Here is a 16,153-nt window from a genome sequence, read left to right as displayed (position 1 = left end):
GGCCACAACAGTGAGAGGCCCGCATACCGCAAAAAAAAAAAAAAAAAAGTAGCTTCCATGTCCTGGCTATTGTAAACAGAGCTGCAGTGAACATTATGGTACATGACTCTTTCTGAATTACGGTTTTCTCAGGGTATATGCCCAGTAGTCGGATTGCTGGGTCGTGTGGTAGTTCTATTATTAGTTTCTTAAGGAACCTCCATACTGTTCTCCATAGTGGCTGTATCAATTTACATTCGCGCCAACAGTGCAAGAGGGTTCCTTTTCTCCACACCCTCTCCAGCGTTTATTGTTTGCAGATTTTTTGGTGATGGCCATTCTGACTGGTGTGAGGTGATACCTCATTGTAGTTTTGATTTGCATTTCTCTAATGATTAGTGATGTTGAGCATCCTTTCATGTGTTTGTTGGCAATCTGTATATCTTCTTGGGAGAAATGTCTATTTAGGTCTTCTGCCCATTTTTGGATTGGGTTGTTTGGTTTTTTGATACTGAGCTGCATGAGCTGCTTGTAAATTTTGGAGATTAATCCTTTGTCAGTTGCTTCATCTGCAAATATTTTCTCCCATTCTGAGGGTTGTCTTTCCATCTTGTTTATGGTTTCCTTTGCTGTGCAAAAGCTTTTAAGTTTTATTAGGTCCCATTTGTTTATTTTTGTTTTTATTTCCATTTCTCTAGGAGGTGGGTCAAAAAGGATCTTGCTGTGATTTATGTTATAGAGTGTTCTACCTATGTTTTCCTCTAAAAGTTTTATAATGTCTGGCCTTACATTTAGGTCTTTAATCCATTTTGAGTTTATTTTTGTGTATGGTGTTAGGGAGTGTTCTAATTTCATTTTTACATGTAGCTGTCTAGTTTTCCCAGCACCACTTATTGAAGAGGCTGTCTTTTCTCCACTGTATAGTCTTGCCTACTTTATCGAATATAAGGTGACCATATGTGCGTTGATTTATCTCTGGGCTTTCTATCCTGTTCCATTGATCTATATTTCTGTTTTTGTTCCAGGACCATACTGTCTTGATTACTGTAGCTTTGTGGTATAGTCTGAAGTCCAGGAGCCTGATTCCTCCAGCTCCATTTTTCTTTCTCAAGATTGCTTTGGCTATTCGGGGTCTCTTGTGTTTCCATACAAATTGTGAAATTTTTTGTTCTAGTTCTGTGAAAAATGCTATTGGTAGTTTGATAGGGATTGCATTGAATCTGTAGGTTGCTTTGGGTAGTATAGTCATTTTCACAATGTTGATTCTTCCAATCCAAGAACATGGTATATCTCTCCATCTGTTTGTATCATCTTTAATTTCTTTCATCAGTGTCTTATAGTTTCTGCATACAGGTCTTTTTTCTCCTTAGGTAGGTTTATTCCTAGGTATTTTATTCTTTTTGTTGCAATGGTAAATGGGAGTGTTTCCTTAATTTCTCTCTCTGATTTTTTTTTTTTTTTGGTGTATAGGAATGCCAGAGATTTCTGTGCATTAATTTTGTATCCTGCAACCTCACCAGACTCATTGATTATCTCTAGTAGTTTTCCTGTAGCATCTTTGGGATTCTCTATGTATAGTGTCATGTCATCTGCAAACAGTGACAGCTTTACCTCTTTTCCAATTTGGATTCCTTTTATTTTTCTTCTCTGACTGCTGTGGCTAAAACTTCCAAAACTATGTTGAATAATAGTGGTGAGAGTGGACAACCTTGTCTTGTTCCTGATCTTAGTGGAAATGGTTTCAGTTTTTCACCATTGAGAATGATGTTGGCTGTGGGTTTGTCATATATGGCCTTTATTATGTTGAGGTAAGTTCCCTCTATGCCTACTTTCTGGAGGGTTTTTATCATAAATGGGTGTTGAATTTTGTCAAAAGCTCTTTCTGCATCTGTTGAGATGATCATATGGTTTTTCTCCTTCAGTTTGTTAATATGGTTTATCACATTGATTGATTTGCATATACTGAAGAATCTTTGCATTTCTGGGATAAACCCCACTTGATCATGGTGTATGATCCTTTTAATGTGCTGTTGGATTCTGTTTGCTAGTATTTTGTTGAGGATTTTTGCATCTATGTTCATCAGTGATATTGGCCTGTAGTTTTCTTTCTTTGTAACATCTGTCTGGTTTTGGTATCAGGGTGATGGTGGCCTTGTAGAATGAGTTTGGAAGTGTTCGTCCCTCTGCTATATTTTGGAAGAGTTTGAGAAGGATAGGTGTTAGCTCTTCTCTAAATGTTTGATAGAATTTGCCTGTGAAGCCATCTGGTCCTGGGCTTTTGTTTGTTGGAAGATTTTTAATCACAGTCTCAATTTCATTACTTGTGATAGGTCTGTTTATATTTTCTGTTTCTTCCTGGTTCAGTCTCAGAAGATTGTGCTTTTCTAAGAATTTGTCCATTTGTTCCAGGTTGTCCATTTTATTGGCATATAGTTGCTTGTAGTAATCTCTCATGATCCTTTGTATTTCTTCAGTGTCAGTTGTTACTTCTTTTTTTTCTAATTCTATTGATTTGAGTCTTCTCTCTTTTTTTCTTGATGAGTCTGGCTAATGGTTTACCAATTGTGTTTATCTTCTCAAAGAACCAGCTTTTAGTTTTATTGATCTTTGCCATCGTTTCCTTCATTTCTTTTTCATTTATTTCTGGTCTGATCTTTGATTTCTTTCCTCCTGCTAACTTGGGGTTTTTTGGTTCTTTCTCTAATTGCTTTAGGTGTAAGGTTAGGTTGTTTGTTTGAGGTGTTGTTTCTTGAGGTAGGATTGTATTGCTATAAACTTCCCTTTTGGAACTCTTTTGCTGCATCCCATAGGTTTTGGGTCATCGTGTTTTCATTGTCGTTTGTTTCTAGGCAATTTTTGATTTCTTCAGTGATCTCTTGGTTATTAAGTAGTGTATTGTTTAGCCTCCATGTGCTTGTATTTTTTACAGATTCTTAAATGCTGCTTTTAATATTTTTTCTTTGTAGTTAATTTTTGATAGTTTAATTAGTATGTGTCTTGGCGTGTTTCTCCTTGGACTTATCCTGTATGGGACTCTCTGTGCTTCCTGGACTTGATTGACTATTTCTTTCCCCATATTAGGGAAATTTTCAACTATAATCTCTTCGGATATTTTCTCAGTCCCTTTTTCTCTTCTTCTTCTGGGACCCCTATAATTCGAATGTTGTTGCGTTTAATGTTGTCCCAGAGTTCTCTAAGATTGTCCTCAATTCTTTTCATTCTTTTTTCTTTATTCTGCTCTGCAGTAGTTACTTCCACTATTTTATCTTCCAGGTCACTTAGCTGTTCTTCTGCCTCAGTTATTCTGCTGTTGATTCCTTCTAGAGAATTTTTAATTTCATTTATTGTGTTGTTCATCATTGTTTGTTTGCTCTTTGGTTCTTCTAGGTCCTTGTTAAACGTTTCTTGTATTTTCTCCATTCTGTTTCCAAGATTTTGGATCATCTTTACTATCATTACTCTGAATTCTTTTTCAGGTAAACTGCCTATTTCCTCTTCATTTGTTTGGTCTGGTGGGTTTTTACCTTGCTCCTTCATCTACTGTGTGCTTCTCTGTCTTCTCATTTTGCTAAACTTACTGTGTTTGGGGTCTCCTTTTCGCAGGCTGCAGGTTCATAGTTCCCGTTGTTTTTGGTGTCTTCCCCCAGTGGCTAAGGTTGGTTCAGTGGGTTGTGTATAGGCTTCCTGGAAGAGGGGACTAGTGCCTGTGTTCTGGTGGATGAGGCTGGATCTTGTATTTCTGGTGGGCAGGACTGCATCCGGTTGTGTGTTTTGGGGTATGTGTGACCTTATTATGATTTTAGGCAGCCTCTCTGCTAATGGGTGGAGTTGTGTTCCTGTCTTGCTAGTTGTTTGGCATAGAGTGTCCAGCACTGTAGTTTGCTGGTGTTGAATGAAGCTGGGTCTTAGCATTGAGATGGAGATCTCTGGGAGAGCTTTCGCCGTTTGGTATTACGTGGAGCTGGGAGGTCTCTGGTGGACCAATGTCCTGAACTCGGCTCTCCCATCTCAGAGGCACAGGCCTGACACCCAGCAGGAGCACCAAGACCCTGTCAGCCACACGGCCAGGTATGTGGGGAGTTTCTTGCCTTTTGGGAAGTCTGAGGTCTTCTGCCAGCGTTCAGTAGGTGTTCTGTAGGATTTGTTCCACGTGTAGAAGTATGTCTGATGTATGTGTGGGGAGAAAGGTGATCTCCACGTCTTACTCCTCCACCATCTTGAAGGTCTCCAATGTCCCTATTTTAAAGATCACCATCATCCACCATTTATAAAGAGAAAAATTGTGTTTGCATTTCTGGAAGGATGTTTATCAGATTAACTAATTGGAAATAGGCTCGGTGTTAGGGATCTTTTCTTTTCCACCTTTTCAAACTTCCCTATTAGCTGTTTTAGAAACTGAGCATGTATTATTTTTATAACTGAAAAATTTCAATAAAAATAACAAAAAGGCAAGAAAGGGTAGTAACCCAGAGTTGTAGAGGGCGTATGGTATCAGGCTGTCCTGTGTGCTGCTGCCAAAGGGAGTGTGAATCAGCAGGCTCTTCCTGGAGGGCAGAAAGGGTAACTTGCATACATCATCCATGACCTTAAAACTGTGTACTTCTAAGAATTATTCTAGGAAATAATCAAATAGATGTGCACAAAGATATCTGAGCAAGGATGTTTATAGCAGTATCATTTATTAATCTCAGAAAGACTCCGAATGCTCTGAAACAGAGGATTATCTTAAACTTTGGTAATCCAGGCACTGTAGTATTCTGTAGCCCATAACATCACGTCAGCATGTTGCCCCAGGGATGCATTCATAAAAGGTGAGAAAGTGGTATATTTAGTGTGATAACGTTTTAATTTTCTTTTATTACAGTGAAGTATACAAAGCATAAAATTTACCATTTTAACCACTTGTAAGTGTACAGTTCTGTGGCATTAAGTACATTCACCTTGTTGTGCAACCATCACCACCATCCGTCTCCAGAACTTCATCATCCCAAAGGGAAACTGTACCCACTGAACAGGAACTGCCCACTGCCCCCTCCCCCGGACCCTGGAGGACCACCATTCTACTTTCTGTCTCTATGAATCTGACTGCTCTAGGTACTTCGTATAAGTGGAATCATACAGTATTTGTCCTCTGTGACTGGCTTCTTCCACATAGCGTAACGTCTTCAGGGTTCATCCACGTTGTAGCTTATGTCAGAATTTCTTTCCTTTTTAAGACTGATTAATATTCCGTTGCATGGATAGACCACATTCTGTTTACCCATTTGTCCATCAATAGGCACTTGGGTTGTTTCCACCTTTTTTTGCCTATTGTGGATAATGTTGCTACGAACATGGGTATACAAATATCTGTTCAAGTCCCTGATTTTAATTCTTTCAGTGAACTTTTAAAAAAAATCCATCAATATGCATTAAAAATTAACCAGAAGAACATATATCAAAATGTAATAATACTTCTGGGTGACGAGATTACAGAAGATTATGGGTATGTTGTTCAGTGTTTTACAACTAATCAGACTTTCAAGCTGAAGTTACTTCTGTAGTTTAAAAAAAGAGAGACTTCTTTGTGAGGTGACTGTCAGGTGGATGCCCAGGTAACGCCCATGAGGCCCCCCAGGAGTGGCTGCTCAGCCCTGTCCCCACCCCACCCCCATGTTTCCACAGCGGCCATGCAGCAGATGCTGACCGAGAGCTGTAACAGCCGGCTCATCCAGATGGCCTACGAGTCTCAGAGGCAGAACCTGGTCCAGCAGGCCTGTTCCAGGTAAGGTAAGGAAGAGGCTTCCCGAGTGAGGGACTTTGGGGAGCTGGCTCAGGGCCCAGGACCGTAGGGTGAGAGCTGGCACTGGAATCTCCTGCCTCGGGCCACCCCACCCTGGGCCATGATGTCAGGAGCAAGTTACCGCTGGTCTAAGTGACTTTTCTAGTCGGACCCTAAGGAAGCACAGCTAGCCGATGACAGAGCTCGGGTTTGACCCAGGCAGTGTGCTCTTGACTATGGCGTACTTATAAATCTCCGGGGGTCATGGGTGGGGTGCACTGGAGGGGGGATGGTGATGGGGTTGCCTTCATGCTGACAGCCATTTTGGGTCTGGCCTTCCAAGTTCACCCCAGCACCGTGGCTTTGTTGAAGGACCTGCAGTGCCCGGCAGAGCCAGTTGAGAAAAGCTCCTTCGATGCTTAGCAGCCCCAGACAGGGACAGACTAGCAGCCCTGGCTGCCCTTGTGTTTCTCCTCCCACCTGGGTGACCCCAGCGCAGGTGCCACCTCCTCCCCACCACCCCCCCCCGGGCACCTGGAGCACGCCAGCCTCCCCGTGTCCCTGCAGATGCAGGGGGTCTCCCTCCTTCCTGCTGGTGTGACCTTGTTTTTAGGAGCGTGGGCACTAGGGCCAGACAGTCGTGGATTCACATCCCACTTCTATAACTAACTGTGAAGTCTTAGGCAAGTTATTTTCCCTCCCTGAGCCTCAATTTTCTTATCAGAAAAAGGGATAAATCACAGTACCTACTCCTAGAGTTGTTGGAGGATTTAATGGGCATTAATGATCATACTGTCTGCCACATAAGGGTCCAATAAATAACAGCTCTTATGAAACAGACAAACTTAAAACCAAGATTGTACCAAAGTATGGACATATTAGGTTTGCAGAGTTTGGATTTTTGTGCCAAAGTCACTAGACTTGCTCTAGGGCGATGAGAGCAGGTCCACGGCCAGGGTGAGAGGCACTGGGGCGGAGGGTGAGACGTTAGTGCCCAGGAAGGACAGCTTTCTCTCAGCCTGAGTGGCTCACCTGGGAGGTCACGAGCTCCCTGTTGGTGGAGGTGGGTGGGCAGAGGCCAGGCAGCCACTTCAGGGTTGGGGGGGCATCGTAGGAAGGAGTCCAGTGGAGGGGTGGATGACGGGGCCCAGGAGATCATCTCCCCAGCTCTGGAGACAGAGACTCCGTCACCCTCCATCCAGGACCATGGGATTCAGACAAAGCTCCATGTCCACCCCGCCCCCCCAAGCCCAGGACGTGGCCCCAGCAGGCGCTCCATGAGTATTGTTGAATGAATACATGGTTTATCTCCATCTCCTCCAAGGTGCCTGGCACATAGCAGGTGCTCAGGAAATGTTCATGAATCTGCTGTGTTTCTGGCAGCATGGCTGAAATGGATGAGCGGTTCCAGCAGATCCTGTCCTGGCAACAGATGGATCAGAACAAAGCCGTTAGCCAGATCCTGCAGGAGGTGAGCCCTGGGGGCAGGGGCTCAGGAGGGGGGCAGGAGGGACGCGGGGAGCCCGGAGCAGAGCGGCAGAACTCCACGTGGAGGCGCTGTCCTGGACTCCTGGACAGTGTGCAAGAACCAAGATGCTTAGAGAGCTGAGAAACGTACTGACCGTGAGGATGAGGGGCAGGGCGAGGCGTCTCTGGGTGGTCGTTTCCGCTCACTGAAGTCTAGAGAAGCTCCGTCCCCAGGCAGCCGCTCCCTGTGCTGCGTGGGGCTCCATCATGAGGACATAATGGGCAGAAGGCGGTGGCACCCACCCCGTGGAGTGAGCCCCCAGACTCCTCCCTTCCAATCCCACCGCACCTCCATCTGCTCTCCCTCCGGCTTAGCGGGCGCATAGCAGGTGCTACTGAGTGGACGGGACCAGGAAGGACCCCTGTGATTTCCTCCCTCCTGTGTCCAAATTGTTCAGTCCCAGCTTTCCCCACAGGCCCTATTGGAGTCTCATTTCCCGACCCTCGCATCACCTCCCTCCTTTCTTCCTCTGTGATGTTGTCCTGCCACTCCCTGACTCATCATTTCCTCTCTCCTTTCTCCCCAACTCCTATCTCTCTCTTCTTCCAAAACGCTTTGACTTAGTATTTGTGAGATTGTCTGAAGAAAGTGCTCTGTTTCTTAGAGGGCATGTCAGGCCTCGTGGTTAAGGTGCGGCTGCGAGCTGGACAGACTTGCATGCTAGTGCCAGCCGGTTCACTTCTCCGAACCTCACTTTCCTCATCTGTGAAATGGGGCAGTGAAGGTATTCTCGTCATCGCCTCTTCCATGTGCAGCGCGGGAAGAGCCCTGAGCACGGTGTCCAGCACGTAGTAAGCGCTTAATAAGTATTATTTTAAAAAATTAAACAAGTAACCCGAAAAGTTGTCATCTCTCTAAGAAACAGAAAAGGCATACGTTAAGGTGTCTGACGCAGATTTTGTTTTCCCTGCGGGCCCCCTGAGTGGCCGTGCTCTCTGTTGCAGAGCGCCATGCAGAAGGCGGCCTTCGAGGCTCTCCAGGTGAAGAAGGACCTGATGCATCGGCAGATCCGGAAGCAGGTGAGCGCAGGCTGCGGCCTTCCCCCCAGACCCGCCCTGTGGGCTTTCAGAGGCATGAAGAAGGGGCTCCAGGCCAGCCCGGCAAGAGGTCTCCCCGGCACCTCCCTCCCCTCACTGAGCCTCATGGCACCGACTCAGGGTGTCAGGAGGTGCCGGGGCAGCACTGTGCATGCTAGCAGGTGAGGCCTGTGCCTGCTGCTTCTCGTGATGCCCAGGGCTGAGGGACAGGAGGCCCTGACTGCTTGGCAGCCACAGGCAGGACTCCTCAGCCGGCTCAGACCCCAGTGTCCCCGCTGGCTCAGATTGAGGAGCTGGGACAGGCTGACCCCCACCTGAGCGAGCAGGCAGGGCCTGGTGTCAGCTGAGAAGTGACCTGGGCCTGGAGGGGAGGGGCTGTGCTCTTGTCCAGGCTCTGCTGCTGACCTGCGGGCAGCCTTGGGCAAACGCCACGCTGGGCCTCTTGGCCACCCGCTTCCAGCAGGGCTGTGTGTGGCTCGCTGGGCTCCCTGAGCGCGTGGCCTGGGTGGCAGCAGACAGAGCGAGCTTTCAGGCTACGGGACGCATGTCACCTCGTATTCAGCACACTTTGAATTTCACATTTTGCATGGTTGTTTTTTTCTTTTTCTTTTTTGCCAAAACCAACTTCTTTTTATTTCCCCCTTTAATTTCAGTCCCACATTGCCAGACATGAATCTCATTCCTCTGACCAGGGGTTGGTGGGGTCATAGGAACATAGGGACAAAAGTCATAGGCACAGGGTAGAGAAGTCACTGGCCATGGGGTCTGACCCCGAGGGCTAAAAGCCCCCAGTCACACCCTGAAGGTATGTGGTGACTCCCAGACATTCTCATCATGGGTAGTTTTGACCCACCAGGCCAGCTCTTCCCCTTCAAACAAGCAGGGATATCCCAAGGAAAGGGCACACTCACCCGCTGTGTGTCCTTGGGCAAGTTACTTAACCTCTCTGAGCCTCTGTTTCCTTGTCTGTAAAATGGAGGCAATAATACCTCCTAACAGGTATTGATGAAATGATGCAAATAAATTGCAGAGCACAGTCCTAGCGTGTGGAATCTCAGTAAATATCAGCTACTACTATTATTGTTATTATTCAGTCCCTTCCATTGCCCTCTGCACTCCTCTGTGACCGCTGTTTAGAGGAAGCAAGAGAATTGGACTGGGAAGAGGCTCATTGAGAATTCCGTGTCTGTTCTTCACTCTGGTCCTCACCTTGAAGGAAAGCCCCTTCATTCCACATACCTTGATCAGCACCCATTCTGGGCTGGCCCTGTGCCCGGCTTTTGATCAGCAGTACTGTCCGGGACAAGAGGGTCCACGCTGCAGAGCATTCAGGGCCATGAAATAACGAATTCTTTTCAAACCCCCGCTGATGAGGTTCCCAAGGTACACAGGTCCCCTTCATTGCAGAGCGCCCCCAGAAAGGATTCTTAGATCCACTTGGCCATCCAAGAGCAGCGGCACAGAATTAAACCGTGGTTAATGTGAATTAAAAAACCCCTGTCTCGTCTTCTGTTTAGATTAAGTTAATAGAAACTGAGTTATTGCAGCTGACACAGCTGGAGTTAAAGAGGAAATCCCTGGACACAGAGGCACTACAGGTATGTAGGGCTCCCTAGCCTGCCCTGTCCCCCACCCCACCCCCAACTAATGCCCCCACTGCCTCTCAACTGCTCTCCAGCAGACAAGGCAGTGATGCTGGAGGATGCCCTGGCCCCAGAAGGCTCATGGGAGCCCAGTCTGGGGGCCGAGCCCAGCGCAGGCAAAGGTTAGGGCTGGGATCAGCCCCTTGCTAGGCAGGAGGGTCAGAGGAAGGAGGGTTTCATTGCCAAGGCTCACCCAGGCTGCATCTCCATCTCCGTGTTTTCTTTGTTTTGGAGCTGGGTTGCTACTGAGCTCCGTGTCTCTCTAAGTCATGCTTCTGGGGCGCTGGTTCTCACGGGTGACGTCCTCTGGGGAAGGAGCTGTCTTGGTGTTCCAAGGATGTCTGAGGAGAGGGCCCAGCTGTGGCTCTGTGAACTCCAGCCTGGGTGTCCTGCTCACACAGATGTGGAGGCTGCAGAGACTAGCAGACAGCGTTCTGGGCTGCAAATCTGGGACCCGGGTTGTCCTCGCACAGTCTTGCTGTGTGACCTGGCTGGGGAGGCGGGGAGGGGCAGCCCTTTCCCTTCTCTGTACCTTAGTCTCCCCAGCTGTACGCAGAAGGGTTGGATCAATGATGTGTGAGGACATGTGCCCTGTACCAGGCTTTTGAGCAGGGCCTTCTGTCTGTCACCGTCCTTGTGTCTGTCCTCAGTGGAGCAGTCTTCATTTGTCTCATGGGCTTCTCAATGCAGGAGAAGAACGCTGAGGTCTGGAGTCCCACGGGTCTGTCACCGTATGACTTTAGGCAGGTTACTTCCCCTCCCTGGGCCTCCATGTCTCCCCTGCATAAAAGGGAAATAGTCTTCCAGGCCCAGCCTGTGTCTCGGGGCCATCAGAGGAGTGGACTAGCAAATGGAAAGGCCTCAGCCTTGCGGGGTTGGTGGAGCTCTGAAAGAAGATGCAACCACCACCGTGCTTGGTGGGTGCCCATGCATCCTGCCCATTAGAGCTGTGGGGCTCCTGTTTTCGGGGTCTCCATGGGGTTTCCAAGAGGAGGAGAAGAGTGGAACGCAGACACAAATGGGGCTTTCTCGGGTTTGCACATCACTCCGTCTGCGTAGAGCCTTCCTGGTTGGCGTGGGTCCCTCGCCCACCCTCCCTCCCGCTGTTTGCTTCTGCCCACGTGCTCCGCAGTCAGTGAGACTGGAGTCAGGTACCTGCTGCTCGTCATTCCCTTTGTTTGATGTTTCTTACCACTGCACTGTCTTCGGTCACTAGATCCCGTGCCTGGCCTTACCCCCTGGGGAAGGGACGTACAGGCTGGTGAGAAGGTGGGGAGGGGATGCTTGGGCAGAGAGGCCCCTCTGCTCTGTTCCCCAACTCTCAGCCTGAGATCAGGGACAGAGCCTTGAATGGAGTCGGACCCACTGTGGCCCCCGGCTGCCAGCTGAGAACTGAGTGAGGGGGATCCTGCCGCCGCGCTGCAGGGACTTCTTGGGCCGGGGTACTACAAGTTTCCCAGCGCTGGGCATGGTCTTGTGTTGCAGGAGATGATCTCGGAGCAGCGCTGGGTCCTGAGCTCCCTGCTCCAGCAGCTGCTCAAAGAGAAGACACAGCGAGAGGAGGAGCTCCGGGAGATCCTGGTGCGTCTGGCTTCCGCGTCCAGAGTCGCTCATGGGTTTGCTTCCCCTAAATGCTCTTGCCGTTCTTAGGAACACTTTCATTAGTCTAGTAATAGTTCATCAAAGAAAAAATGGAAAGTACAAAGGAAAAGAATCTCACTTCTGAGAGTTGTCTGTTGCTAATATTTTGAGGTATGTTTTCCAAACATCGGGATGCATGTTTATCGTGGTGCGTGTACGTGCCTGTAACACGGAACTGCGCCCCCGTTTCCAACCAGCTCGTTCGCACCTGCTCTTTCCTGTCTTTCGTGTCCTCTACGTTCCTTCCGTGGCTGCATTGAGATGGGCCCTTGTTTGGCCTATTGTCGAGCATACTTCCCGTTTTTTACTTTTAATAAGCAAGGCTGTCTCAGCAGCTAAGTATTTGAGAGCAGCCACGGGTATTTATTTGCTCAGGACAGATGCCCAGGAGAGTGCTTGGTGTGTCCAGGGCAGACCATTTAGCAAGCCTTCGACAGGAGTTGCCCAACTGCCCCCTGGGCCCAGATGGGTTTGACTCTCTGGCACATCATCAGGGTGGCAGGGCCCCATTTAGGGGGGCAGGTCAGGGTCACTTCCTCCAGAGCCCAAGTGCACCTGAGTGGTCAGGACCCAGTCTTTCCTGTGGCCTTGTTACCGCCCCAGACGTCCTCTGAGCTCCACCGTGGGCCAGGCCCTGTGCCGGGGATGGAAAGGAGCGAGACCAGTTTCTTCCCGAGCCCTGCACGAGCCCAGATGGTGTGTTTGTGCCAGTCAGAAGCTGCCTGTTCCGCACGGTGCCTCACTGCCATCACCTTCAAATTGCATTAATGTGTGACCCGCTCCCTGAGTGCTGTGTAAGGGGCAGCCATGCCGTGGCCGTGTGCTCCCGCCCTCAAGGGGCCTTGGGGACTCACTGTGCACCTCATCAGGACATGACCATCAGGGTCATGGGCTCCCAAAGAGAAGTGTGCCCACAGCCCAGAGAGGGCCAGGCCGGAAAAGGGGAGCCAGCTCGGCAAGGTACAGGAGGGACCACTAGGGGGAGCTAGGGAGATGCCTGCAGTGTAATCCTGCCGCCCACATCACATCGACCCCCAGCGGCAGCTGCAGTCCTGGGTGGGTGGCTTGGTGGTTGAGAGCACAGGCTCTGAGCAATACAGACCTGGGTCTGAATCCTGGCCACGACACGGGCAGCTCTTTGACCTTGGGCTGGCTGGTATTCGCTCTGAACTAATCACTCAGTGTCTTCACCTGTGAAGTAGAAACGACTTCACAGAATCGTGAGAATTAAGTACAAGGGCATCTCCCAGTGCACAGAGCGGTCTGGCACGAAGTGCCCTGACGTTGCTGCTGCTGCTGTTAGTATCGTGTGTTCACTGCTGTGTCCTCAGCACCCAGAACAACGCTCAGGAATGTGTGAGTGATGGAGGAATCGGCTTGAATAGCATGTTTAGAATTCTCCGGCTTTGTCAGGTGAAGCCCACTCCAGAAGCCAAAGGTGTCCTTAGCATCTTATTTCTCTCCCTGCCTGGCACCCAGAGGACACACTAAGCCTTCTTGGGGGAAGGAGACGGCTGCCTAGTACTTTGCTCTTCCCATAAGCAGATGAGAAGGTGTCCCCCTCCAAGTCATGATGGCTGGGGAAGGGGGGCGGGCACCAGGTGTCAGCAGCCCAGGTTCCGGTCCCCCCACCAGGTATGCTGTGTCTGAGATGGTTCTCAGCAGTGAAGTGGGGGTAGTGATGCTTCCTGCCTTTCCGGGCTCAGCAGTTTAAAGGGTGAGGCAACAGTGGGTAGGCACGTTCTTTGTAAAATACCAAGTCATCCACGTGCTCAGAGGAGCAGAGTTCACAGGTGTCACTCATTGTTTCTATTCACTGACTTGTAACTAACAGTGTCTGCTTCCTTCTTGGCAGACGGAGTTAGAAGCCAAAAGCGAAACTAAGCAGGAGAATTACTGGCTGATTCAGTATCAGCGGCTCTTGAACCAGAAACCCTTGTCCTTGAAGCTGCAGGTGAGGACTGCTGGCGCCCACCCTGCAGGAGCCTCTGGCCTCAGCGGTGCCCGGCTTCCTGACCTGTCCAGTTTATTCCATTCATATTTCTGGTGACTAAGTGTACCAGGTCCCCCCGGCAGGGACAGAAACAAGAGGGAGGAGCATTGGTTCTGGTGACTTTTCAGTCACTTCTGGGCAGAGCAGAGACCCACATCTGTGCGCTCACCAGCGCAGGGGCTGCGGATGGGACAGACGTGGTCCCCAGTCTCCCCACTCCCCTCTCTCCCCCTCCCCTCTCTCCCCCTCCCCTCTCTCCCCCTCCCCTCTCTCCCCCTCCCCTCTCTCCCCCTCCCCTCTCTCCCCCTCCCCTCTCTCCCCCTCCCCTCTCTCCCCCTCCCCTCTCTCCCCCTCCCCTCTCTCCCCCTCCCCTCTCTCCCCCTCCCCTCTCTCCCCCTCCCCTCTCTCCCCCTCCCCTCTCTCCCCCTCCCCTCTCTCCCCCTCCCCTCTCTCCCCCCTCCCCTCCCCTCCCTTTCCCCCTCTCACACACATGCACACACACACACACACTTTTTTTTTTTTTTTTAATAAAATGGAGTCTTTCTTGGGACTTCCCTGGAGGTCCAGTGGTTGAGACTCTGCGCTTCCACTGCAGGGGGCACAGGTTCGATCCCTGGTCAGGGAGCTAAGATCCCACAAGCCACGTGGCACGACCAAAAACAAACAGGAGCCCTTCTATAAGGCTATTCTGGCAACTTCCTTCCCCCCCCACAGTAGTGACAGGCTGTTGTCCAGGCCCGTGTGCGTAGATCTCCTCGTTGTTCCCAGACGACTGCACAGCGTTTAGGATCTGCGTGAGCCCTCACTTGTTTAAACAGTCCCCTCTTGATGGGTGCTTAAGCTGCTTACGTTGTCAAGTTTACAGAATAGCAGTGAACTGACTTCCTCGTACGTCTATCTCTATGCCCTTACATATCCATTTTTGTAGGAAAAGTTCCAAGAATACGTTTTACATATTATGTTGTATGTATTTGAACTCTTTGTTTGCTGTTGTGAGTAAGTAATGGCTTCTTGGTTTTCTTCCCCATCCGTGGTGCGCTTGGCTTCTCCCTTGGGTCTGTCCTGCAGGAAGAAGGCCTGGAGCGCCAGCTGGTGGCCCTCCTGGGGGAGCTGTCGGCCGAGCACTACCTTCCCATCTTCGCCCACCACCGCATCTCACTGGACATGCTGAGCCGGATGGGCCCTGGGGACCTGGCCAAGGTGGGCAGCAGCTGCCCCTCGGGGGGAGGCGAGGGCAGCGGGCAGGGCCCTGGCCCGACCCAAGCCAGGAGGCCACTTGCCCTTCACGCAGTTCTTGGTGAGGCCCACGTCATCAGCTGTCAGAGGGCCACCTTGCTCCCAGAAGGCCAGAACATGTGCCCCATCTGCCCCCAGTCATGTGGCTACAAAGCCAGGGCTATGGGTGCTGCTGACCCCAGATTGTTGCCCCCCGTGCCCCCTCCCCGTTCAGATTGGATCTTCACCACGTAGGGCTGGACAGCCAGGACCTTGGAGCTCACCTGGACCGGCCCCCTCCCCACCCCATGGATTTACAGTTATCACAGCAGCAGTGCTGCCCGAGCCTGGTACATGCCGCACTAATTCATTTACCCTTCAAAAGAGACAAATACCGAAGCCGGCAAATACTTGACAGTGCCAGGCGCTGTTCTAAGCGTGTTTTACATACGAATTCATTGAATCTTCCCAACAACCTGGGCAGGCACGTGCTGACATTGTCATCATCTTTCGGATGAGGAGGCTGAGACACGGCAAGGTAGCAGTTGGCCCGAGGTCACACAGCAGAGCCAGGACTCCAGCCCAGGTGGCTGGCCTGGTGCCGGGGTCCATGCTGTTGACCACTCTGCTGTACTGCCCGGCCCTCGGCAGACGCAGGCACCGGGGCTCAGAAGGGCGACACGACTGTGTCACCCACGCTCAGGAGCAGTCTCTCTGGAGGCTGAGGGACCGTGTGATTCTGGCACGGCCACGTCTCAGCAGCTCAGTCTCAGTGTGAACCACCTGACCATGCAAACTGACAGAGGGTCCTGACTTCCTGGTCGTCACGGGGGTGATGGGAAGTCATGCGGCTGAAGCTGTCAGCACAGCCCCTGTGCGGGCTTCGCACTTGCTAAACTGTAGCTGTTACTGGTGTTGGCTTCCCTCTGGGCCTTAGTGTCTCCCTCTGCTGTATGGATTGTCGGGCCCTTGTAGGCCTCCACCTTTCTAGCTGAGGGTGCTAGAAGCCAGGGAGGAGGTAGTGGCTCTGACCGTGCTGCATAGTAGGTCCCTTGCCCAGGCCATGACCTGCCCTCCTTGGTCCAAGCAGGTGGGCGTCTCGGAAGCCGGCCTGCGGCACCAGATCCTGCACAGAGCCCAGGAGCTGCTGGACGCGACCAGGGCCCGGCCAGGTACTGATGCTGAGCCCTCTCCTGGGCAGAGCCCTTACGTGTGGGCTGCGGTTGGGGGGTGTCACCTGTTTACAGTTCAGGATGAGTCCTGAGGGCCACTTCTAACCCTGGCCAGTCCTTAAGCTTCCCTCCTAAAGGAACAATTTATAAACGGGAAAAGCAGCCTCCAAAAATGGACAAAAAG

General features: G+C 50.4%; 1 protein-coding gene across 3 annotated transcripts in view; it reads left to right on the top strand.

The window, feature by feature from the left end:
- The window catches only part of LRSAM1 (leucine rich repeat and sterile alpha motif containing 1), a 46,247-nt gene that overhangs the window by 26,758 nt on the left and 3,336 nt on the right, over nt 1-16,153 (top strand). For all 3 annotated transcript variants that reach the window (XM_032635768.1, XM_032635766.1, XM_032635767.1), the window contains exons 17-24: nt 5,644-5,743; nt 7,124-7,211; nt 8,213-8,287; nt 9,823-9,903; nt 11,434-11,529; nt 13,445-13,543; nt 14,651-14,782; nt 15,888-15,969. In XM_032635768.1, the coding sequence (XP_032491659.1) occupies nt 5,644-5,743; nt 7,124-7,211; nt 8,213-8,287; nt 9,823-9,903; nt 11,434-11,529; nt 13,445-13,543; nt 14,651-14,782; nt 15,888-15,969 (753 nt within the window). The remainder of the gene's footprint in view (nt 1-5,643; nt 5,744-7,123; nt 7,212-8,212; nt 8,288-9,822; nt 9,904-11,433; nt 11,530-13,444; nt 13,544-14,650; nt 14,783-15,887; nt 15,970-16,153) is intronic.

The sequence above is a fragment of the Phocoena sinus genome, chromosome 6 (genome assembly GCF_008692025.1).
Source record: "Phocoena sinus isolate mPhoSin1 chromosome 6, mPhoSin1.pri, whole genome shotgun sequence".
Classification (NCBI taxonomy): domain Eukaryota; kingdom Metazoa; phylum Chordata; class Mammalia; order Artiodactyla; family Phocoenidae; genus Phocoena; species Phocoena sinus.
Note: the sequence above shows the minus strand (reverse complement) of the source record. Positions and strands in the feature narration are given on the sequence as shown.